Source organism: Penicillium robsamsonii (genome assembly GCF_028829455.1).
Source record: "Penicillium robsamsonii strain IBT 29466 chromosome Unknown utg000001l_segment0_segment0, whole genome shotgun sequence".
In the NCBI taxonomy this organism is placed as follows: domain Eukaryota; kingdom Fungi; phylum Ascomycota; class Eurotiomycetes; order Eurotiales; family Aspergillaceae; genus Penicillium; species Penicillium robsamsonii.
In genome coordinates this window covers 3,912,036-3,935,520 of record NW_026643219.1, presented here as the reverse complement: position 1 = coordinate 3,935,520, position 23,485 = coordinate 3,912,036, and the positions used below count along the sequence as shown (strand labels likewise).

General features: G+C 47.8%; 10 protein-coding genes across 10 annotated transcripts; 4 read left to right on the top strand and 6 right to left on the bottom strand.

The window, feature by feature from the left end:
* Positions 1-813: 813 nt before the first annotated feature.
* On the bottom strand, positions 814-2,624 carry N7447_001553 (uncharacterized protein; the record flags this gene model as incomplete). Its single annotated transcript, XM_057225829.1, has 5 exons — positions 814-2,015; positions 2,074-2,178; positions 2,229-2,361; positions 2,412-2,483; positions 2,544-2,624. The coding sequence occupies 5 exons, from the start codon at positions 2,622-2,624 to the stop codon at positions 814-816; spliced, it is 1,593 nt and encodes a 530-aa protein (XP_057089845.1).
* A 1,081-nt stretch (positions 2,625-3,705) lies between these two features.
* Positions 3,706-5,315, top strand: N7447_001552 (serine incorporator domain-containing protein; the record flags this gene model as incomplete). Its single annotated transcript, XM_057225828.1, has 4 exons — positions 3,706-3,756; positions 3,826-3,905; positions 3,960-4,548; positions 4,599-5,315. 4 exons carry the CDS (start codon positions 3,706-3,708, stop codon positions 5,313-5,315), a joined length of 1,437 nt encoding a protein of 478 aa, XP_057089844.1.
* A 278-nt stretch (positions 5,316-5,593) lies between these two features.
* N7447_001551 (ATP-binding mismatch repair protein PMS1) lies at positions 5,594-8,770 on the top strand (the record flags this gene model as incomplete). The annotated part of the gene is made up of 4 exons (XM_057225827.1): positions 5,594-5,632; positions 5,688-5,784; positions 5,848-5,934; positions 5,991-8,770. The coding sequence occupies 4 exons, from the start codon at positions 5,594-5,596 to the stop codon at positions 8,768-8,770; spliced, it is 3,003 nt and encodes a 1,000-aa protein (XP_057089843.1).
* Positions 8,771-8,836: 66 nt separating this feature from the next.
* N7447_001550 (uncharacterized protein) lies at positions 8,837-9,331 on the bottom strand (the record flags this gene model as incomplete). Its single annotated transcript, XM_057225826.1, has 1 exon — positions 8,837-9,331. One exon carries the CDS (start codon positions 9,329-9,331, stop codon positions 8,837-8,839), a length of 495 nt encoding a protein of 164 aa, XP_057089842.1.
* Positions 9,332-9,792: 461 nt separating this feature from the next.
* On the bottom strand, positions 9,793-10,287 carry N7447_001549 (uncharacterized protein; the record flags this gene model as incomplete). The annotated part of the gene is made up of 1 exon (XM_057225825.1): positions 9,793-10,287. The coding sequence occupies one exon, from the start codon at positions 10,285-10,287 to the stop codon at positions 9,793-9,795; it is 495 nt and encodes a 164-aa protein (XP_057089841.1).
* A 2,438-nt stretch (positions 10,288-12,725) lies between these two features.
* N7447_001548 (sugar porter family MFS transporter) lies at positions 12,726-14,509 on the bottom strand (the record flags this gene model as incomplete). The annotated part of the gene is made up of 6 exons (XM_057225824.1): positions 12,726-12,923; positions 12,980-13,065; positions 13,117-13,199; positions 13,253-13,521; positions 13,580-13,620; positions 13,675-14,509. 6 exons carry the CDS (start codon positions 14,507-14,509, stop codon positions 12,726-12,728), a joined length of 1,512 nt encoding a protein of 503 aa, XP_057089840.1.
* A 995-nt stretch (positions 14,510-15,504) lies between these two features.
* N7447_001547 (uncharacterized protein) lies at positions 15,505-15,894 on the bottom strand (the record flags this gene model as incomplete). Its single annotated transcript, XM_057225823.1, has 1 exon — positions 15,505-15,894. The coding sequence occupies one exon, from the start codon at positions 15,892-15,894 to the stop codon at positions 15,505-15,507; it is 390 nt and encodes a 129-aa protein (XP_057089839.1).
* Positions 15,895-16,783: 889 nt separating this feature from the next.
* N7447_001546 (sulfotransferase family protein) lies at positions 16,784-17,641 on the top strand (the record flags this gene model as incomplete). Its single annotated transcript, XM_057225822.1, has 1 exon — positions 16,784-17,641. One exon carries the CDS (start codon positions 16,784-16,786, stop codon positions 17,639-17,641), a length of 858 nt encoding a protein of 285 aa, XP_057089838.1.
* A 212-nt stretch (positions 17,642-17,853) lies between these two features.
* Positions 17,854-19,093, bottom strand: N7447_001545 (DUF3712 domain-containing protein; the record flags this gene model as incomplete). The annotated part of the gene is made up of 5 exons (XM_057225821.1): positions 17,854-18,153; positions 18,207-18,331; positions 18,392-18,406; positions 18,458-18,882; positions 18,933-19,093. The coding sequence occupies 5 exons, from the start codon at positions 19,091-19,093 to the stop codon at positions 17,854-17,856; spliced, it is 1,026 nt and encodes a 341-aa protein (XP_057089837.1).
* A 1,453-nt stretch (positions 19,094-20,546) lies between these two features.
* N7447_001544 (alpha-mannosyltransferase) lies at positions 20,547-22,529 on the top strand (the record flags this gene model as incomplete). Its single annotated transcript, XM_057225820.1, has 2 exons — positions 20,547-21,957; positions 22,027-22,529. The coding sequence occupies 2 exons, from the start codon at positions 20,547-20,549 to the stop codon at positions 22,527-22,529; spliced, it is 1,914 nt and encodes a 637-aa protein (XP_057089836.1).
* Between the last annotated feature and the right edge of the window lie 956 nt (positions 22,530-23,485).

Sequence of the window (23,485 nt, the reverse complement as noted above, 5' to 3'; positions counted from 1 at the left end):
CTTCTTTTCTTATGTCTGGATGTTTCCCCAAACGTCTTGTTTTAATTTGCTTTCCTTGTGGTGTGCTGTACGAACTCTTTCCACTATGCTTCTAATAAAATACTTTATCCCCATCCTTCCTTCTTCCAGAACTCAAGGATCCGGAAGATCGATGGATCGGTGATCTAACTGGGAAGTATCTTGTCGTTTGGGTGTTTTTCCTGGGTTGTTCCTCTCAATGTGCTAGTTGGTGCTTTGATAGAGCAATGCAACTGATTTTGATTGTTTAACCCAGCTTGGCGGGTCTACGGGCCGGGTTGTCTGATTTGATTTGAACGAACGTTTTCGCTTTCTGTGTTGTGATATCTACATGTATGTTAGGAGGGAAATGAAAGTGTCATGCAAAGTCTTCGCGTACCAATCTTAAGAGTTCGTTCGTCTACAGCATGAATGCGGAATGGAAGACTAAATGATGCACATCCAATACTTATATCAAGACCGAGGCTAATAGTTACTTGAATAAGTTGACCAATACCAAATCTCCAATGTACAGTAATGAAATTGACCAAGTCATGGCCCATGGGATGGTAGGATAATCCAAACAAAAACAAACGCAAAGCATCAAGTCCAGAGAAAACAGTGTATGGGTATACCAAATGAGCACACCAGCCAAATAACATCCATCATGAATTGTACTCTATGAAAGTGATAACAGATCGCGAAACTTGGAAGGATCTAGGCAAATGTGTAAGCAAGCAGGCAATTCGTCAGCCCCTACTTGCCATGCAGGTTACTGCACCTAGATGATCCAAAATTATGGAAAAACAACCAAACTCAAGCGAGTCGGTGGTCCAGCTTCTTGCTCATGATGTTATTGATGTTCCTTTCACGGATAATGGTCCACAAACAAACAGCAATACCAAACAAGCCAGAAACGAATGTCATGAAATAGGCCGAGCGATAGCAGCCCAGTCCATCGGGGCACTCGCGGTCTCCATCATGGCCGACAACAGAGTGTCCATCGTAGATATTACCGTATAGCAAATTGAAAACATTACCACTGAACACTGGGGCTAGAGTCATGACGCCCCAATTCTGGGACAGGCCACCGATGCCGAAAGTGTGTGCGGTTAGGGAAGGGAAGACGCCAAACAGGAAACCGTATGCGATTCCAGTGAAGCCGGAGACAACGATGAGGCTGTTCGGGTTGGAAATGGTGGTGCCGGCGAGCTGAGTCAGGGTGAAGACTACCGCTGACAAGAATAAACACCAGATGCGGGACATGCCGAGCTTCTTGACTAGCAGGTCAGAGCCGATGCCGCTGAATAGACGGCCAAGGAAATTGCCGAAGGAAAGAATGGACACGTGCATGACCTGGCGGTGTTGGATGAACAGGTCTGTTGCGCTGTCGTCGTAGTATAGCCACAAGGCTTTCACACTGTTGCCAATGTTGTTGATGGTCATCAAGCCGATACCGGACAAGAGTGCCATGGTCAAGAAGAGTTGCCAGAACTCAACTTTGCGGAGCATGGCGAGACCTCTGATGTCGGTTTGGTGCGCCTCAATGGCTACCTCATCTAGGAAGTCATCGTCAAGTGTATCAAAAGAGGGACGGGGGCGGTCGTTCTTGGATACCAAGGTGGAAGTCTCGTCATCATTGGCGAATGCTCTGCCTTGGGAGTTCGAAGCAACCGAGTGCGACCGCGCATGCGTAGGGTATTGTTTGTGATCATAAGCGGTCGAGCCATGTATATCGGATTCTTCTGGCACGGGTAGAAGGTCGCTGGAGTTTTGTCTTCTAGAATCGCGTTCGTTGTGTGGGATAGATGAGTACGGCTCGCTGGCGAGGATTCGAAGGAATGGAATTGCAGCAAATGACAAAATCGAGGTTCCGAGGGCCAGAAGCAAAAGAAAGCGGCCGGTATCATCCTTGAAAACGATAGTCGACAAGTTAGACCAGAATAGCGCGCTCAGTCCAAAGGCGGCCATTGGAAAAGCGGTTGCCGTGCCACGGTGTTCAGGGAAGTTGGATGCCGCTAGAATCATTGGGTTAACACTGTCAAGCAGATTTCGGGGGTCATTGGTGTAACATACCTGTTTTGATGGCACCGCCAAAGGCAGAGCAACCGCCCATGCCAGTAAGGAAAGCGAACAAGCATAGGAAGACAACCGGCATCGATCCTTGCCCATTATCGTATGCTACAAACATTAGAGCTGGTCAATTCCAACAAAGTAATATCAAGACATACCCATATAAATTGGGAAGTAACCCAGGCCCAGGCAAACGGAGCCGATCAGCGAGACAAGTCGCGGGCCGCGGGCATCTGTCAATAATCCCATTGGAATCCCCATAGCATACATCCCCAGGTTCCCCGCGACGCCCTAGAGCTTGTTAAGACCCGTTTCTCGGCACCGGACACCGGACTACTCACAATAAAGTTGCTTTCGGTCGACGAGAGCTTCATACGTTGCGCGAATTGCGGCGCCCATGCGGAATATGCATACTGACAGGGGAGTTAGCCTTCAAGGTCCTGGATTGGGATAAGATCGGAGATATCACGCACATTAGTTCCGCATGAGAGGGCGACCAGCGTCCCCGCAATAACGGAAATAATCCGGGCAGTTCGATGGAGAGAGCCGGACATTATGTCGTTGAGTTGTTGATATCTTGTGCGATACAAGTGTTTTAGTGGGGAGTGTTGATTAGGCCCTAGATAGATGAGAGGCCGATACTAGGAGAAACATCGGACCCAAAATGAAGGGCAAGGGGGAAAAGAGCGAATGAAGTTATACAGAAGGAATTGAGGGAAGGCCTGGGAGTTTTCAGGAGCGTACACTTAGGTAAGGACTTGAAGATGGATCATCCCCGAGGGCCGCGTGGTCAGAACAACCGTCAAGCAAGTGCCAAGGAAACTTTGCTCCACGTCAACTGATGTACGAATACGATGATGATTGATTTCTTAAATGAAAGGAGGAATAAAAAGAGGAATGGAATGTAGATGTACATGTCTTAAGGTTCTACGTTGCATTGATAACGCAAGATTATGTAGATGCGTCAAATCCGCCGGAATTGCACGAATTGCACAAATTACACGAATCGCAACTCGTCATAGTTGGAGTCCACAACGAAATGTCTTTCTCCACACGATAAGGCGGACACATCTCCACTACAAAATGTTCATGTCTTCTCGGTGCCTGGTTAAAGGCCCGGGTTAAAACGGGTGACTCCAACTGAAATTTGTTGGCTTATACCCTCTGTCCTACAGTATCAAAAAATATATATAGAACAGTCGTTTAGATGGGGGAGATAACGATATCGAAAGCTCCCACTATTCTTGTCTACAATAAAAGTATATTGTAGGTTTCTGAGTATCTGTCTCAAGACATAACAATGTTCTTCATCAGGCATCGTTTTTCTTGGCAGATAATCTCGCTATCTAGGAACTCAAATGTCATACAGAACAGATTCCAGGGCTTGAGACTTTTGGTGAAAAACAACGTCGAGGGAGATAGTCTAATCCCTAAAGGGCAGGACAAAAGAGGGCTGACACGTGATCTATTTTCGGCTTGGAAATATTACATAACATCAATGACGGAGGCGGACTCAGATGATCTTCAATCTGATCATTTGCGTCTCTCCACACTCTCATCGATTCTGGATCTTGGTTCACTTTCATTGTATATCAGAACCAGGACACTAGGTTATCGAATACCTACACTCCCAATATGGGTGCCCTCCTTTCCATTCCGCTGTTGGCTGTGCCAAGTGTTGGTACAGTATGTTGTCGCCTATCTCCAGTTCACCGATAGACTTGCACATTTGGCTAAGTGATTCTCTCGCAACAGCTATTGACAGTCGCAACATCATGCTGTGGAGCAGCGACATGTTCTGCCGTCTGCAGCGCCTGCGGAAAGTTTCAAAACAGGTACCATTTATCAGTTGCCTAGTGCGGAGAACCTCGGACTAACAAGGATAACAGTATGGCGACGAGAATCGCCTATGCCTTCATCCTTTTGATCAACTCTATAATATCCTGGATTATGCTCACACCGTGGGCTTTGAAAAAATTGCAAAATTTGACACTGGATTATATGGAGATTCGATGCGATGGGAAGGAATGTCACGGCTGGGTTGCGGTCCATCGTATCAACTTTGCCCTTGGTCTCTTCCATTTGATCTTCGCCCTTTTGCTTCTCGGGGTTAAAAGCTCCAAGGATACTCGCGCCGCTCTCCAGAATGGATACTGGGGCCCGAAGGTTATCCTCTGGGTGGCCTTTGTCGTCATGTCGTTCTTTATCCCGGAACCCTTCTTCTTCGTCTATGGCAACTATATCGCCTTCTTCTGCGCCATGCTCTTCCTGCTTTTGGGTTTGATCCTTCTGGTGGATCTTGCGCATTCGTGGGCGGAGCTATGTCTGCAGAAGATCGAAGACAGCGACTCTCGTGTGTGGCGCGGTCTGCTTATTGGTTCCACCCTCGGCATGTACTTGGCATCTGTCGTCATGACAATCCTGATGTACATCTTCTTCGCGAACAGCGGTTGCTCTATGAACCAAGCTGCCATCACCGTATGTGTCCCTCACCCCACGAATCTTGGTGCCCAACTGACTCGTCGCAGATTAACCTGATCGTGTTTTTGATCATCTCTTTCATCTCTGTTCAACCAGCAGTGCAAGAATCGAACCCTCGCGCAGGACTAGCTCAAGCTGCAATGGTCACTGTCTACTGTACCTACCTCACCATGTCTGCAGTCTCGATGGAACCGGATGACAAGAACTGCAACCCTCTCGTCCGCTCCCGGGGACCCAGGACCGCCACTACTGTCCTCGGTGCTATTGTCACTTTGTTGACCATCGCATACACCACTACCCGTGCTGCTACCCAAGGGATTGCCCTGGGATCGAAGGGCGGTCACAACTACATCCAGCTAGGCACGGATGACAACGAGCACGGTTTGGTGACGCAGCAGCCAAACATCCGTCGGGAGATGCGCGCTGAAGCTCTCCGGGCTGCCGTCGAGAGCGGCAGTCTTCCTGCCAGTGCCCTGGATGATAGTGATGACGAGGATGAGTATGACACCACAAAGGACGACGAGCGTGGTTCAACCCAATACAATTATTCACTTTTCCATATCATCTTCTTCCTCGCCACGACATGGGTGGCCACTTTGTTAGTCCAGGGACTGACGGTGGATACCACGACAGATTTCGCGCCGGTGGGCCGCACATACTGGGCCAGCTGGGTGAAGATCGTCAGCTCCTGGGTCTGCTATGCTATCTATCTGTGGACTCTGGTTGCGCCTGTTGTGTTGCCGGATCGCTTCGGTGTTTATTAGTTTTTTTTATTTTATATTATTGATTTTGGGCGTTAAGAGCGATAGTGTTGCTCCAAATTCGTCCGTTTTGGTTTATATCCGTCATTGCAGTGTTACACAATTCTAAATTTGCAAATGAATATATCCACATCGTTGTAGCGAAAACAAACAGTCCTTGGATTAAGTAGAAGGGCGTCCTCGAACATATAGCGCTGTCGTATCCAACTGGCCCACCGCGGTCTTGGCAAAACACGCGTTAAGTGAACGCGTGCCAACTTATCCTCCCCAGACATCATGGGATGAAGATGGCGACAATCCAAGCCATCGAGGCCCGCTCTGTACGCAATCCAATGTTCTCCCGCAATGCACTAATCTGACCCGCGCATTAATTAGGTACACCAAATCCAATCGGGTCAAGTCATCGTTGACCTATGCTCCGTCGCCAAAGAGCTTGTCGAAAACAGTCTGGATGCTGGTGCAACGACGATCGGTGGGTGAATAACTTTCCGGATATGGTTTGTGACACATTTTCTGATAATTTCGGGGGTTTTAGAGGTCCGATTTAAGAATAATGGACTGGACCTCATTGAGGTCCAAGATAACGGCAGCGGGATCTCGCCGGAGAACTATGAGAACGTTGGTGAGTTGTCGCCTCTCTCTTGGTACAGTGCGCCCAAGCTGATTCTTTCCTCTTAGCATTAAAACACTATACCTCCAAATTGTCGTCATACGATGATCTCTCAAGTCTACACACCTTCGGTTTCCGGGGCGAGGCGATATCCTCACTCTGCGCGTTAGCCGACTTTCACATCGTCACGGCACAAGAAAAGCAAGTTCCTCGCGCGAATCGGCTGGACTTTGAACAATCTGGGAAACTCCAGAAAACACAGATCGTGGCTGGGCAGAAAGGAACGACGGCATCAGTAGAAGGCATCTTCAAGCGACTTCCCGTGCGTCGGCGGGAATTGGAGAAAAACATCAAACGGGAATACGGGAAGGTTTTGAATCTGCTGCATGCATATGCATGTATTAGCACTGGAGTCCGGTTCAGCGTCAGGAATACTGTTGGCAAGACACGGAATGTGGTGGTCTTTTCTACGAATGGAAATAAGACCACCAAGGAGAATATTGCCAATGTGTATGGCGCAAAGACATTATCCGCCCTGATATCCCTTGATCTAGAGCTGGAGTTTGAGCCTGCCGCAGCTACGAAAAGGGCTGGCGATGACCAATTGAGTAAAATTCAAGTGCGTGGCCATATCTCGCGTCCTGTATTTGGCGAGGGACGCCAGACTCCGGACCGTCAAATGTTCTTCGTCAACTCGCGACCATGTGGTCTGCCGCAAATCCAGAAGGCGTTCAACGAGGTTTACAAGTCGTTCAATGTGTCGCAGTCGGCGTTTATCTTTGCGGACTTTCAGATGGATACAAACGCTTACGATGTCAACGTTTCGCCTGATAAGCGCCAAATTCTGCTTCATGATGCGGGGGCTATGATTGAGTCGCTCAAAGTTTCTCTTACAGAACTCTTTGCGGATGCAGACCAAAGTGTGCCCCAATCATCGGTCAAATCCAGGCCTTTGCCAAAACAGCAAGCACTAGCGTCACTTCCAGGGTTTGTCACTGCTCGGGAACTGAGCGGAAACAGTGGAATTAGAAGTCCAAGTCAAGATCGGACGAAAGAAAGCTCAGTGGAGACCCCGGGGGCGAGTCAGCAGAGCGCGATTCAGCGTTTCACAAGCTCACAAGGGGCCACGGGAAAGGCCCAAGCCACGCCATCTCCAGCTCGATCAACGAGAACAACCCACGCTGCAACGACTCGCTCTTCGATGTCGACGTCAATGCCAAGTGAGCTAGAAACGCCTGCTGCGGAGCTCTCCGATGATGAACTTTTCGTCCAAGAAGCCGCCCAGAAGGAGCCTGAGCCAACGCCTATCTCCCGTGAACTTTCATCCCAACCGTCAGCTCCTGACGAGACTCCATCTCGCGCTCGTGGAGACCCGGAAGAAAGCCCCAACATTGTCCAAAATGCCTTCCATAGAATGCGTCCACGACGAGAACCCGCCGAGCTAGCTACTATCACTATTGGCAACCGAACTGTAACATCCATGGTCGGTAGTGGTCTTCCACGAAAACGATTGTCAGACGATCCACCTCTAATGAAAGAGCCACCTCGACGGAAGAGACGGATACACACACCCTCACGTCCCAATATCTTTGGTGAACATATGAAAGCGTTTGCTGCGCCTGGGTCGCAGCTGGATGACGAAGAAGACGAAGGCGCCTCTCCTAGCAAAGATGACCAGAGTGAAGATGAAAACAACCTCTCAAGTGAGATCGAGGAGACACAAGGTGTGGTGCACGAACCCGAACCCGAGGGCTCTCCTTCGCCCGATGATGGCGACTATGTTCCCGACCAAGCTGTAGCCCAATCAGAAATCGAAAATACCGAGAAAAGACACAAAGACACTGCTGCAGATGACAATCTCGACGAAGCTGAGAAGAAGGCACAGGAAGAAGTTACAGTGCAACGGCTCATTCATGAAGCCGAGGAGACTGCTGTGCTTGCCCAAGAAAATAGCGCAAACCGGGCAAAGAAGATGAACAAGGGCGCTGCGCATCGCGACGCGACTACACAGCTTGTTGGCATGGTAGACGGGTCTATTTCACGTCTCCAGTCTCAACTCATCACATTACAAAAAACCCTGCAAGCAGGCACCAATAAAACGACAGAGGAATCCACAGATCTTGACGAGAAAACCGCCGAGGATAAACTTTCCTTGACTGTAAGCAAGAACGACTTCGCCCAAATGCGCATCATCGGCCAGTTCAACTTGGGCTTCATCATCGCAGTCCGTCCAGGAGAAGACCACGATGAGCTCTTCATCATCGACCAACATGCCTCTGATGAGAAATTCAACTTCGAGCGCCTCCAAGCTGAAACGGTGGTGCAAAACCAGCGACTCGTCTGCCCACAACGCCTCGATCTCACTGCTATAGAAGAAGAGGTTGTCCTTGAGAATCGCGCCGCCCTTGAGAAAAACGGTTTCCTTGTGACTGTCGACGAAAGCGGCGATGAGCCTATCGGTCGTCGATGTCAACTGGTCTCGTTACCGTTGAGCAAGGAAGTGGTATTCGGCGTACGCGACCTGGAGGAACTGATTGTGTTGCTGTCAGAGTCAATTTCAACATCAGATGGACTGTCAGTACCACGGCCAAGCAAAGTGCGCAAAATGTTTGCTATGCGCGCCTGTCGGTCAAGTATCATGATCGGAAAGACCTTGACGAACCGCCAGATGGAACGAGTCGTTCAGAACATGGGTACTATCGACAAACCTTGGAATTGCCCCCATGGTCGACCCACCATGCGGCACTTGATGAGTCTGGGCCAGTGGGATGAATGGAATGAATTCGAGGACACCGAAGGACTCGACCCTTGGAAACAATACTTGGAAGGAGAAGACGAAGATGAATAGTCCATAACGATACCCTGTGCGTGATATAGATGTATAAACAAATCAAATGAACAAAGACATGAACCATCACCACCATCGCAACCACCCTTTCGGCGACTGATCCACTTTCTTCCCATTATCATCAATCTCGACATGTCCATTTGCATTTCCATTCTCAACATCTCCATTCAGTTCCGTATCACTACCATTTTCACTCTCATGTTCCCCACCTTTCTCAACATTATCCATCATATCTTCCAAGGCCAGCAAATCACGCTCAATCATCTCCGCCCAATTCTGCACATCCCCGATCTCCTTTAATCCCTCGCGCGTCTCATCTGCGAGTCCAACCCACTGCTGATTTTGTCGTGCCAGTCGCTGCGTATTCTCCGCTAGCTCGGCTTCTTGTCTTTCCAGCGCCGCCGCGTTGGATTGGATGTTTGCTGCGCGGTCACGGAGCGGCGCTTCGAGGTTTGTTCCCACTGAGTGGAGTGTTGCGGTAAAGGCTGCTAGCGCTTCCTTTTGTCGTTGGTCTGCGTTTTGGTCGGTTGGACTTGGATTCAGTTGCGGGGGGTTGTCCATGGTTGATTTGGGTTTGGATCTTGTGTAGATCTTTGAGATTCAGATAATCTCTGTATTTTTGGACTGGTTACTCTGATATATGTAAAAGGACTGACCCCACCCGGCACATGTCATCTTTATCCGTTCCCCGCTATAGATGCTTGTCCGCGTGTCTCACGTGTAATAACTAATAAACTACCTTCTGGATGTTCCAGAATAGACATCAGGAGCATCCCACATTTCATATCTTGAGCCAGTCTTGGAACTAGATATCCAGATTCCTAAAGTTCTACGTTGACAAGGACCTCGCGTACGGTATTTGGGTCGCTTTGCCTCTTTGAGGATCATCTTCTGCGTGGCGTATCTTCTAATCCCGTGGATTGTTTTTTTTTTTTTTCGGAATAGCCGATGGATCAATGGGCTTGACGCCGGCCGGGCTCGAAGACGGGGTTGTCGCATTGCGGTTTCTCTCCGCTTCAGCGCTAGACGCATCTTGCAGAATCCTCTGCGTAGGGATGGTCTTGGAGGGTCGTGGCCCCGGGATCCTTCCTGACGATCGATCCGCAACGGTTGAGCCTCTTCGCGATTTGCCAGTTTGGCGGGACTTTGTGGGCGGCGGGGACGGGGTTGTTTCGGTGGCCATTTTCTTGGATGAAACTGAAAACTTGTCTCTGCGAAGTGTATGAACCGGCATCAGATTCATTATCTTCCGCCGGGTGGTTTGATCCATCAGAGGGTAGTTCCAGGTCTGATTCGCTGACGGGCCTCTCTTGAATTCCATCTGGAGCTGACGATCCTGGCAAGATTTGATCGTTATCATCGACTTCAGGTAGGATATTAGGTGGATTAGGGCGGGACTCAGGAATATCCTCCGCGTCGACACCTAGGTGTTTGAGTTTGATCTGCCGTTCATGTTCCCGCTCCTGCACACCCGGTGCTTGCTGCTGTATTGGATAAGTCTGAAGCGAGAGTGCCATATTGTCCATATCCTTTCTCTTGGATCCCGAACCGTCATATCTTTCAGTCGACATCTCTCGGGTGAGAAGATTACCAGGCCGATCCTGGCTGTCACTGTCAGAGGGCATCCTCCTTTGCAAGAATACTCAGGATTCGGATGATTCACGACGGACGAAAGATGAAGTTGGAAGATGATGCGACCACTTCCATGATGGTGAAAGATAAACGATGCTCAAAGAATCCTGCGGACAGAGCAAGAGACTGAGAGCAAAGGGACGCTAGATCACAGCTAGGAGGTGAGTCTTAAGTTTCCCACTTCCCCTATCATAATATAAAACACATGCTTCCTTCTAACCTACATATGTATACAATCACCATCTCTTCCTTGCATTCATCCCATTTTATTATCAGTCTAAAGGGGAATATAACAGCCCGGGCCACGGTATTGCGTGCACCAGTGATTACGAGAGAGGGTTTTGAGATCAATCTTTCTGTAATTCCTAACATAGGACCCTGGGGTCGCCCGTGAGGAGAGCAAATGTTTTACTAGAATGGCCATCTTATAGCCAGTCACCTTGAATAATATCCCAATTAGGCATAGTAGGCATGTTCTTTGTTCTCAACGTGCTCACGTGAAGTCGTGCCGAGTCCCTCCTTTCGTGCGCTATCACCTCAGGTATCCTCTATAAAAGCCCGAGGGCCCTGGTTCTCAAACTTCATCCTGTCAACCACCTCTATCACAAGCTTCCCGGATCTGATCTGGCACGGCTTCCCTGACTGGAGTGGTACAGGTGAGCACCCTTAGATATTATGTGTCCCCGAACTCTTCTGACAATCGACAGCCTTAGTAGACGTACAGGAGACTCTGTGGAGTCTCCTAAATACTGAACAGGTTGGGTACGTGATCATTGTCCCGCCCATAAACTTATGATAATGCTGACTCGTGCTCCTTTCTGATTAGATCCTTCGTTGGAAAACCGATATCGAGGCCCCCTAAGCCTCGACGACACGGTTGTATGTTCTACGGCCAGTGACAATATTTTCTCCCATCACTGACTTGTCACATCTCAGAATCTTCGTTGGATAGCGGCAAAGCGTACCTGCACTGAGCATTGACGCTGTCCTGTCAGCCTTAGTGATGTCGGGGTGAGTTCTCCAGCCAGTGGCACTTTTTTTCCATTCCTAACCATACTCCCCTTCCATCAGAAACTGTGTCACCAACGCCCGGACCAAGTCGGCCCTCTCTTCGGAGGTACATCATGCTATAAATCTTGGGAAGGCAGATGGGATCCAAGGCCTATCAATCTACGAGGGGGGGGATAGCCCGACCCGAAATGAGTATGCACGTAGCAATACGAGTGATTATTTCGTTTGTTGCGGTATCCAGGACGCAAGTCCAGGTATGTTCTTCCCGCCTGTGGATTTTCATGATTCCTAACCTGTGGTCTTCATGAGAGCCTTCGTGGGAAAACCTGAAGTCAGACTGGGTATGTACAATCCCAGTCTTGACGGGTCCGGCTAAATTCCAGGTGAGTCCTTCTACCAGTCTGTTTGTTTTCGTTGCTAACTTGAGGGTATTTCTGATCAGTGCATTCAGCGGAGTTTTTGGCATTACACAGTCACTGTGTGATATCTCTGGCATTGGCCATGCAACCCCGCCTTTTTCTTTTCGAAAAAAAAAGCGAAGAAACAAGTTGAACCTCATGGGTTACTCGTTTGGCCTTCGGGGGGCCTATGTGGGCAGTGGGATTTTCAGTGGGCTCATGGAATTTCTGTGGGCTTTCAGGTCAATAAGAGAGCTATTGCTCTCTTGCATGGGTACATGATCCGAAGAGAAGATACTTTCGGATCAGTACACACAGCAGGGCCATATAACAAAACTTCCATTGCATCTATGACCGGAGTGGGCTGAATAGACATTGGACTATTTGCCTCCTATGCTCTTGATCATTGATATACCTGGAAATATTCCATCCCAATCAAACAAGATTAGCCGTAGGTTATAGTATCTAGCTTTGATGTCAAGGGTTTTGCTATTACAAGTATAACCTATGAGACACAATACCTTCTGCTCCTATTGCTTCTTCTGTTTCTAGACTTTCGCCACTTGTGGGCAAGTAAAGCAAAACAGTGAAGAAATACAAAGGGCAGAAGAACTATTTGGCCCCAACGTAGCTAGCGCTGAGAAGTATTTACGACTTCGACATTGAAATGATGAAGATATAAGTTTGGTTTCATGGCATTGAGCAGCATGAAAATGATGAGAATTGATTTCATAGCAAACTAATTTAAGGTCTAGATAATCCTAGTCCCAAGTGGTCACTACGAAGAAGAGAGTGAAGAGGCACTTGTAAATTCTAATCCTAATTCTAATTCCAATTCTAATAAATTCTAAAAACATGTAAACATAAAGCGGAGACATAAATAAGCCGAGGACGTAGATTGTCGAACTTCAGTCTTATACCTCGATGTGTGCAGTCTCACCCATTTGCTTTTCACTACTCTCGGTGTTCAAAGTTCGGTGGTGCCCAGGGTAGACGGGATAACCTCTGGTTTCCCAAACACCTCCAGTAATTCCGCCTCTCGAGAAGAGGTGATCAACATCCTCCAGTTCTAATCCCTTGGTCTCGGGGAAGAAGAAGAAGACCATTGGAATCTTGGTTCAGTCAGTATCATAAAACACGAAAATTAAGTTCAGGATCGGGGACGTACCCAGGCAAAACAGAAGCAAGCGAAGATGATAAAAGTTTTCCATCCAATATTGTCAATTGCTGTTGGTGTAATTTGGACGACAATGACTGCGAGGGTTAGCGAAATCACTTATATCCTATTGGGACCAATCAACCTACAAACACAAATCCAATTGACGAAGCCACCAAAAGCCTGAGCTCTAGCTCGGATGCGAGTAGTCGAGATTTCAGAAGGATAGAACCTGATAATTATTAGCAGTGGTACACAAACACAAACAAGATAGGAAAAGCCCACCAGGGAACTGGCAGATAACCAATGCCAAGGAACAACTGGAATATAAACACAAACACGGTAGCTGCATATGCACATGACTGAGTGCCAATCGACAATAGAATAGCAGCCATCACGAAGCAGAAACAGAGACCGGCGGCGGAGACCATGAGTGAAACACGTCGGCCAAATTTATCCATACTCCACAAGGGGATAACAGAGCCAACAAGGTAAGCGAGAGAGGTGCAGCCGCCGAGAACCAAGGATAGGTTGCGAGATAGATTCATAGCATTCTGTTTTGTAACTGATATTAGTTGACCTGTTCGGCTGGACATGGCCATAGGAGCATACCTGATAGACAATGGGGGCATAGTAGTTGATCATGTTAGAGCCTATAATATGTCAATACATCAATCCTCCATAGCACCTGAACGGGTATTGCTCACCTGTAAATTGCTGCTGAATATTGATAACAGCAGCCAAGATCATGCGTCGAAGATTCCCCATCGGGCCACCCGACCAGAGCTCCTTGTACTTGAAAGGTCCGCCAGCAGACTCAATCTCGATAGACGATACAATTTGGTGACGTAGAAGAACAACCTCAGGATCCGACTCATCAGCGGGCTGATCTAGTTGTAGACGTGCCAGGACCGACGCTGCCTCGTCACTGCGATCTTGTTCACAGAGCCAGCGGGGGGAATCAGGTAGGGGAATCATCTGCAAAACCAAGCAGACGGCAAAGAAAGCCTGGAAGCTGATTGGGAACCGCCACTGAACGGGTGTGTCGACAAAGCTGAGTCCATAGTCCAGCCAGTATGCGATGCAGAGACCGAGAATTGTAACAGTTCCTTGGGCAGAGAGCAACATGCCACGCTGATCTGGACGAGCTAACTCAGATTGGTATGCTGGAACGGTACTGCTGTTGATGCCATTGCCAAGGCCGGTGACAATTCGGCCGACGAGGAATTGAGGAACGGTATAGGAACTGCCAAGGATGATTGTTCCTATGATCATGATTGAACCACCTGCGATAATCATCTTGCGGCGACCGTATCTGTGGCCAATGACCAGACTGAGGAGGCAGCCTACTGCACAGCCGATATCGTAGATGGAAGTAAGGAGACCCTGCATCGTGCTGTCGGGATTGTTGAATGTTTGTCCGAATTGGTTGTTCGCGCCAATCAGGCCGCTCATCACACCCTGGTCATATCCCAGGAGAAGAAAGGCTTGACAGCTCGCAGCCGTCACAGCCCAGTGTAGGTATTTTCCGCGTAGGACCATACTGTGCTTAGATCAACGGGGAAACTGGAGAGAGGTTGGGATCCGGGGCCCAAAGTCTTTTTCTCCATGCTTTCAACCATTTCAACCCCATTGCATGTCGGTTCGCTCTTGTCCGAAAATCCTTGGCTGTTCGGTTTAATACACCCCGGGGCCGCTAGTAACGTTCACCCGTGGTACGAAACAGGATTAGCGCAAATGCTTCCCCGTGGGGGCTTCCCCACACTGACGAATCCTTGGATGCGATTGGAGCCAACCTCGGAAGGGTCGCGGAAGGCTGGACAGGGGTCTGAAAAGCGCCATTAACGTCTGAGACTTTGAGTTGCAGATAATTGAAGACTCACTGCCTTGACGTGATCACTGGGCTCCAGCTTTGCTGAAAAAAACAATTGATAGTGCATTTTTTTGGGAACAGCTCACATTAGCGCAATGTAATCTCCAGTATAATGGTACGTAAATTTAGTGCAAGTATTCAGCCACCTCAGTGGATCAGACGTATACGCTTGAAAAAACCTGATGTATATTACACTCCATTATCATTTGTGCCGGGTAAATAGCCGAGCTGTCTAGAAGCATAGGTATATCTAAGCGTTTTGTGTTGATCTTCAGTGCCGCAAATTCCTGCCATTGACATTCAATAATGGGGCGGTTTCCTAGTTGAGACATAAAAAACGGCTACTCTACCGACGCTATGGGTCTTACTACCGGGGGTCGTCCTTGTCAAGCTGGAGAGATCAAGGGGACGTAGTACAGTTCAGGTTGTCGGCTCTAACATTTCTTAGCATTCTCTTCGGTATATATACCCGCCCGACAGGTTGGAATACTAGCAACCAGCTTGGGCACGAGTTTACTTAAGCAAAAGTTACACCTGAGATATCTGTGAGTGTCAAGCAGCTTCCTGTCCTAGGAGCTACAGCTACTACTATTAAATACAATACTACGAAGAATTCCAGCGCATTCAAGTATTTTTCTGAGCGAATAAATTGGCATACATATATCTAAAGATCTGAATATATGTTCACAGCCTCGATCTGGCGAGAAATCCAATGCCGATCGGAATGTAGGCGCATGAGGTTATCCTTAATCATAATCAACCGGCTCTCAAGCTTGCGAGTCTTTTCTAGAAATGCACCATTGTGCCCGTAATAACCGCGTCCATCAAGCACGGTAAGACATCTCGGCATCTCCCTACACATAGCGGCACTAGCCCGTTCAACTACACGTACCTCGTCAATAAGATCGGTGAGGTTGTCAACTGCCAGTGCCAGACGAAGAGGCGAAGCCCCCTTGCGCGTTCTAATAGCATCAATCTCGAGCTGTAGCTCAGCCTTGAATCGATTGCGTGTGCGCAGAAACTGGAGCTCAGGGTTTCCTGTCAGGGAAAACATATATATAAATTGGTAAGTTAAAGCAAAACTGAGGAGGGGGGACCTCTTTCAAGTTAGCTGGTAATACTATTGAAGATATAGTTGATGCAGATGCACGATTTTTAATAAGGAGGTGGGATGTTTATTTATGAAATTTCCATCGAGGGGAACCTTACTATTGGAATCAAAGGAAATGTCATACACGAAACAATGCGAGTTACAAAGACTTCAATTGTTTTCTCTACCTCTTTCAGGGGGGCCCGTTCATTCTTTGTGGTTCGAGCAGGGATACCTAGGTAGACTTGATAATGAATTGGTAATGACAACTGTACCACTGGTCAGTGAAAGGGATTGTTTAATTCTTTGGCATACCATAGTGCACTAGGTACATCAAAATATTGTATGGTTCCACGCTGAGGAAGGATTGCTGTGTGGGTGCATGTAGCTTCGGCAGCCGCGTTCCAAACGATAGTAGCAGCGACGAAGATAACATCTCCCTAGCTAAGCGACTCGAAGACCCTGGTATTATTCAGCGGGAGAATGAAATCTCTCAATACTCTTGTTCGTCGGCATTTGAGAACAGAACTAAAATATCGGGGCATTGTTACCACTTTCGAGGGCAACTTGCGGCTTCGAAAGTGAGCAAATGTATTGGACGAGAAAAGAATTATATAACCGAGCATGTACACCTTGAAATAAAAGAAAGGCTGGCATCCAAGGCTGAGAACTGCCCAAATCAAATTGAAGAACCTGGAGAAGACCGCGTCATCGAGACTCGGCGCATACCGCTAACCCGAAATAGGCTTCTTGTTGCGGCTCACATCAGCAACGTCGATATAAGACATACCTTGAGCCTTTGTTTGCGGCTATCTTTTTTGACCAAACCTACCTGGTTGTGAACCATCTGAAAATGAACCTGACCGACCGGATCCTTCATTCAATCTATGGGCTCCCGCCTCCGACTAGCGGTATACGCAAAGAGCCCATGCAAGTGCTGGCCGTCGGGATCTCACGAAGCGGAACCGACAGTCTCCGCGAAGCATTGCATTTTCTCGGATTTAACCATACCCATCACGGGTTTGACACAATCCTCCCCCCTTCATCCCTGGAAGGGATATACCGGCTTTTGCAAAAGAAATACACCACAGCCCCAGAAGCCGACAAAATCAACAAATTGACGGTGAAAGATTTCGACTCAATTCTACTGAACAGTGTGGGTGTCAGCGATTTATTCGCAGCTGAGTTCGCCCCCGAACTCATCGAAGCCTACCCCAACGCAAAGATCATCCTTAATGTCCGCCAGGATCTTGACAGCTGGTACCGTAGCATGCAAAACACAATGGGATATTTTGACAAAAACCCTATTGATTGGGACTGGTGCAAATCTTGGTTCAGCGCAGATCTATTTTGGATTCGCCAGACAATGTCGAGGACTATGATGCCACGATTCTTCAGAGGAAGTTTCCAGTCGAACGGGAAGTGGGTCTATGAGCAGCATGTTACGATGGTTAGAGGTTTAGGTTTGCCGGAGGATCGACTTCTCGAGTGGTCTGTTGAAGATGGCTGGGAACCTCTTTGTCGGTTCCTGAACAAGCCAGTGCCTGACATGCCGTTCCCCAATGGCAATCCTCCAAAGGCATGGGCAGAACGAATTGCCAAGATAATGGAGGCTCATCATAAACGGGCAGTGAGAAATATGCTTATTTTTGGGGCTTTGACTTTCATGATTCCTGTTGTTCTGTGCACATATTTGGGCGGAATCTTTTGAGGGAAGCGGAGAATCGGCACATAGTTTTCCTAATCTTACTAATTTCTAGCCTTCTTACAACTGAGTAGAATCTATAATTCTGTCACTTGTGGGGGAAATGTCCTATTTTCGATATATATATTTGAACAACTCCTATGTAGTTCCATGTAATTGTATAGTCTAGGCTCATAGCATGATTACCGTGTAGTACTCTCGATCATAGTTATACTACATCAAGAAAATAAACTTGATGCGTATTTTAATAGATCAATTCTTGCCGACGCAGACACAGCCTTGATAGCCGCTGTGAAGTAAGGAATATCGACACCCTTGAAAGAACAGCTTCTTCCATGAACCTCGATAGTCACGGTGCCAATGTCATCGTCACCCGAAATGGCCTCGTGAATCAACCTTTCTTTATCAACTGAACCGAGGACCACAGCGCTGCTGATAGTCTTTTGCAGAAATAAATAGGGTACATCGACCCATCCCAATTCCGAGCCACCCATAGTGAGATTGAAAGTCACATGTCCCTAAATTCGTTAGCACATACTTCTATCTCAGGGTATGGGATGTATTGATATACCATCTCAACAATGAAAGGAGTCGGATTGTGCACGGAGATTGTGGCATTGAAATTATATCCATCAACTGGGGGGTCCAGGAGGTCTATACTGGTGACGTTGAATGCGCCTTCGGTATTGATGAAGTCTGCGAATTTTTTTAGCAAAGTGTGTTTTCAGCGGCCCAATTTATTATCGTATGTATCACCTGTGACATTATAACCTAAGGTTGTCAGCTTGTTTCATAGGAATGTAATCGAAAACCTATACTCACCGCCCACGTTCATTATTTTATGGATGTTCAAATGAGCAGTCGGCAGTGCTCCAAAACTCAAATCCGGTGAACCCTCGATCAAAATGGAAGAGCTTTTGTTAGACCCAGCTGCAGACGCCAATCGTGACAGACAGTCGACACACGACAAATCCAAATCTTGGTCTATTTCGAGGGTAGCGCCATTGCCAAATGCAATGCTGGGCACTGGGAAGACCGCAAAGAGCTCATGGGTGTCTTTGAGACGACATGTGGCATTGAATGCGTTCATATGGCCACTACCACTAAACCCACCTCCCATTTGAAGGGTTTGCTTTTGTTTAACATGAAAGGCGGCTGGCCGGGGGTTGGTAATCTCGAGACCATCGTAGTCATACTCGTACTTGTTGATATAATCGTTCGCGAAATTAGGAATCCCGACATAAAAGCTGAGAGATAATTAGTATAAACAGCTATAATATTCCATGTTGCAGCTCACAGTGGGAGAATAATGATTAGGACAGAGATGCAGAATGCGATCGAATAAGCCCACCAGAGCCTCTTCATATGTGCCTTGAATCGGTCCCATAAGGTTGGCTTTGCCGGGGCCGGTAGCACCTCGTCCGCTTCAGAGTTACTTGAGATGTCGGATTTTGACATGATGGGTGCAAATGTTGACGAGTGCCAAAATAGTCGTGGACGGTGAAAGTCCAGTAGATAGCAGTATGACAACTGCTTCCCATGCTGCAGCGTGTGGAGGTAGGAGTAGAGAAGAAATTAAATCAGCTTTCAAGATCGAGGGAAGCAATTTCATAACTAGTCGCCGCGACGGGTTTGATACCCCATGTCGATCAGACCCGCCTTTCACATGATAGCGAGATGTGCACGGCAATGATTCAAAACGAGAAGAATGTCTTTGCGAGAAATCAGTAACTGGCGACATAATATTTATTCCAGGATCAGCTATGTTATCTGATCTCGGGCTGAAGGACTAGCATTCGCTATGTAGTATTCGAAGACGAGGCTCAAGGCAAAGAGACCTGAGAATATAGATCCCACCGACACTACCCGATTAGGACTAGTTTCATAGTCGGTGGGAACTATATTCCTGGGGTATCTAGCAAAAGTAGTCAAAGTGGCCAATTAAGACCTTCAATAACTCATTGATTTGCCCCAAAGGTCATATTTCTCGTATCGGATACGTGATCAGCACGATGACGTTCGGTGAATTGCAGATCATGCGCGAAATAGGGTGATCAGCCAAGACAAACCTCGGCTGTGGATTAAACTGCCTGCAAACTACTTATGTCAATTATTAATGCCTGGTCTCCGGTTTCGAAGTGGTTGCGGCTGAGCTGAGACCGTGGCGTTTACCCCCGGACCCGCTCTTGCTGAGATCAGCAACGGATTGAAAAATTGAAAACCAATTTTGGCGTCTGCTCTATAAACCATTTCTCCGTGTCTCAATGTATAAGCCTCGCTCAAGGGGGTAAAAAGCTACTGTGGATGGAATGCTATCTATGAGCACAAGCTGAAGAATATTACAGAGTCAGTGCTCGCATTCCATCTACACCTAGTGTACAACTATAAAGATACATATTTACCTACAAGAATTGAAGTTTCCATGAATGCTCGAAGCTCTCATTCTAGGCCTCGAACCATGAAAATCCACGGGCTGAAGTGTGGAACACAGACCGGCCCGTCCCGTGAGAAATGTTCCGAAAATTCCACTTGGAATGTTACCTATTTACATGGCTATGTACAGAGCCTTGGAAGCAACTTTTGTTCCCATAATTCTAGTATTCTCTTTCGGTAACCTGGAAGCTGACTGGTCAAAGGGGTTGGAACCTAAAATCGTATTCAAAGCGGGAGTTAACTAACCAGGCGGGCTGGTTGGGGGCCAAGAAAATATATTAATACTATTCCCCTATCAGAATATGGCTAGAAGTTGAAACAAACCCCAAAAAGGTCAAAGGTCTAGGCCCCAAATGACAACGCTAACTACAAATGGGATAGGACGCGCATTTTTTTTTTTTTGTCTTTGTCCACGGGTCCTTTTGAACATTCCCTTTGTAAATGGAAGAGCCCGTGTATTCTCCTTTAAACTTCTGTCATGCTCCCACACTCAGTTCCACCCAAAGAAGGCCGTCCGTTAGATTCATGGTCAAAAGCCAAAACACGACGAAAAAGCATGCTTTTGCGAACCACTCGCCTCATTATTGCGGTAGTAGTTGCGTGGTTGGTAATATCATTTCTGTTCCTTAGGTCGCCAGCTCCAGACGCGAGTCAGCAATTGACTTCCAGCTTGGTCACGGACAAAGTTTGGCGAATTTGGCCCACGGATATCAGGATTGTGGAATCATTGGAACATGATTCAACGCCAGATACCCCTGATGAACAGTTAATTGGAGAAACTCCAGCAGGGTTGGAGGAAAATGTAGACCAAGGGTCATCACAATCAATTTCAAATATCGTCGAAGATATCAACCACACGAATTCAAACGACCTAGAGCCTGATCTCTTAAAGGATATGGAACCCGATCTCGTTGAGGCCGCTCTTGACTACCTCCTATCGACAGTTCCTAACGAGCTATACGTCCAAGAATTCCTACGGCCAGTAGTCAGCACAGGCGAGGCGAGGCTACACGAGCTTGGCCTGCGTACACGCGTATATAAAGAGTTCTTCGAGACTTGGGAGAATGTACACCTCGTCAACAGCGACGATAATCACACTTACGCACGGAACGATATCGTCCCCTACATCCGCGACAAGTTCAGCGAGTCAACATACCCTGAAGTGCTCCGCAAATACGATTCTTATCGCCAATTTGTCACCAAACTCTCTGCGCTGTTGTTTCCGTGGACGAGCCCATACTTTGCAGATCATATGAGTATGCGCGCCTCGTTGCGCCATGGAGGCCGTGGCATCGTGACAACGGCCGGCAATGGTCAGGCGCCTTTTCTACTGGCTGCCATACCTTCTTTTCGTCTGCTGGGCTGCGATCTTCCGGTCGAGGTCATGTATCTCGGTGAAAGCGATCTGAGCGAGGACTTCCGGATCAAGCTGGAGGCGATACCAGGCGTCACAACGCGTGACCTCTCCAAACTGGTTAATGATCAAGGTTGGCAGCTCAACGGATGGGCTGGTAAGCCCTTTGCTATTCTCTTCTCGTCTTTCCGCGAAGCCCTGTTCATCGACGCCGACTCGCTGTTTTTCGTTAACCCCGAGTCACTGTTTGACGACCCGGAATACGTGCGCACGGGCGCCCTTTTCTTCAGGGACCGAAATATCTCGCCAGAGAGGAAGCGGGAATGGCTGCAGAGGGTTTTGCCAAACCCGATTTCGCAAGCCGTGCAACAGAGCAGAATGTGGAGCGGGGAGAGTGGACATGAACAAGAGTCGGGAGTTATCGTTGTGGATAAGTGGATGCACTTTGTCGCATTGTTACTCGTATGCAGAATGAATGGGCCAGATAGGAATGGTAACGGTGCGGACATTGTAGGGACTTACGATATGGTCTACGGTTCGTTTTGCCCCGGTACATGTCTTCCCAGGCTCCTTTTTTCATTTGCTAACCACCGGAGCTACACAGGTGATAAGGAAACCTTTTGGCTTGGATGGGAGCTCGCTGGTGATAGTTTCTATGCCTTTCACCCGGGCCCGTCTGCAGCCATGGGCGTTGTCCAACCCCCAACCAACTTCAACGCCACTGATCAACGACCTACACCGACCTTCGTCAATGGAATTGCAGTAGCCCCACCACCGGTGAACCCACCAGCAGGACGCAAAATGGCGCCTGGCCATGAGTCCGACCTCACGATCTGTGCCCCCCAACTTCTTCATTTGGACCGCGAGAACCGCCCTCTGTGGTTTAATGGCTGGCTATTTGAGAATAAGTTTGCGGGCGGTAAACGGGTTATCGGGAAATTTGACATGTTTATGGAGGAGCCGAGTAGACCATTGGTTCCGGAAGCGTGGGAGCTCAAGGAGCACAACCTCTGTTGTTTGTCAAATTCCACGCCAAGGGACTTTACAAAACAGGAGATCGAATGGCTTGGAGAATTGATTGAGATGGCAAATACAGTCAATAACTAGTGGAAGAGTATCTTCATGGCTGCATTTACTGTCCGGCAAACACGAGGAAAGCTCTTCGAGATCTGGGGTGACAAGTGTCCGGCCAAGAAGGATGTGAACGACATTGAGCATCCCCTAAAAAGGACACCAACTCATCTTTCCTGATTCCTCCCACGCTCCCCACAACTATTCCTCGATGACTCTCCACCCAATCCTTTTTTCCACCTCCGCCGATGCACCCCCCCTCCCCCTGCACCTCTCCTAAACACAACACGGAGAAGAAAAAAGCGACGTACGCTGCGATCAAACAGGAGAGGTAACAGCGCAAGAAGGCGTATCGTGTCCGCATTGATGCCAATTTCGATGACCTATGAGCCCAGTACAATGCAGTAAGGATCAATATGGTACCATCAAGAGCGCTGAGCTGATATATTTGATAGGGCGACGCAAACCAAATTGCTAGTACGCAGGATGAAGTCCTTCGGATTGTAAGAGAAACCGCTGAGGTTAGCACCCTGAATGTGTGCCTTGGTCGAAAATCTGCCCAGTATAGCACTCTCTATGCTCTCAGGCACTGGAGGAGCGAAACTCCCACGAAGGGGTAGAGTACATATAAACACAGAAGATTAATATAGAGGATTCTATGAGTGTCGAAGATTTATATTTTGATATGGTTTTTTCAACCATGATCATCCTCCATAAGAGATATCTAAGATTAATCTTAGTACTAAATCAATTAAACTAGACCTTATTCCTTATCTTATTAATACTTTAAGGGGGCTAAGGAAGTAAAATTCTTATATATTGTGGGATGCAAACTAGGCAGGCTCTTGAGTAGCGGAAGGTACTGTGGAAACTTGTTCTCGTTCTCGTTCAATAATCAATGTCAGTAGACGAAACTTAGATCCTATAAGAATCAGGGCCCATTACACGGACTCCACATTCTATCAGTAACACATTGCTGCATTATCGTATCT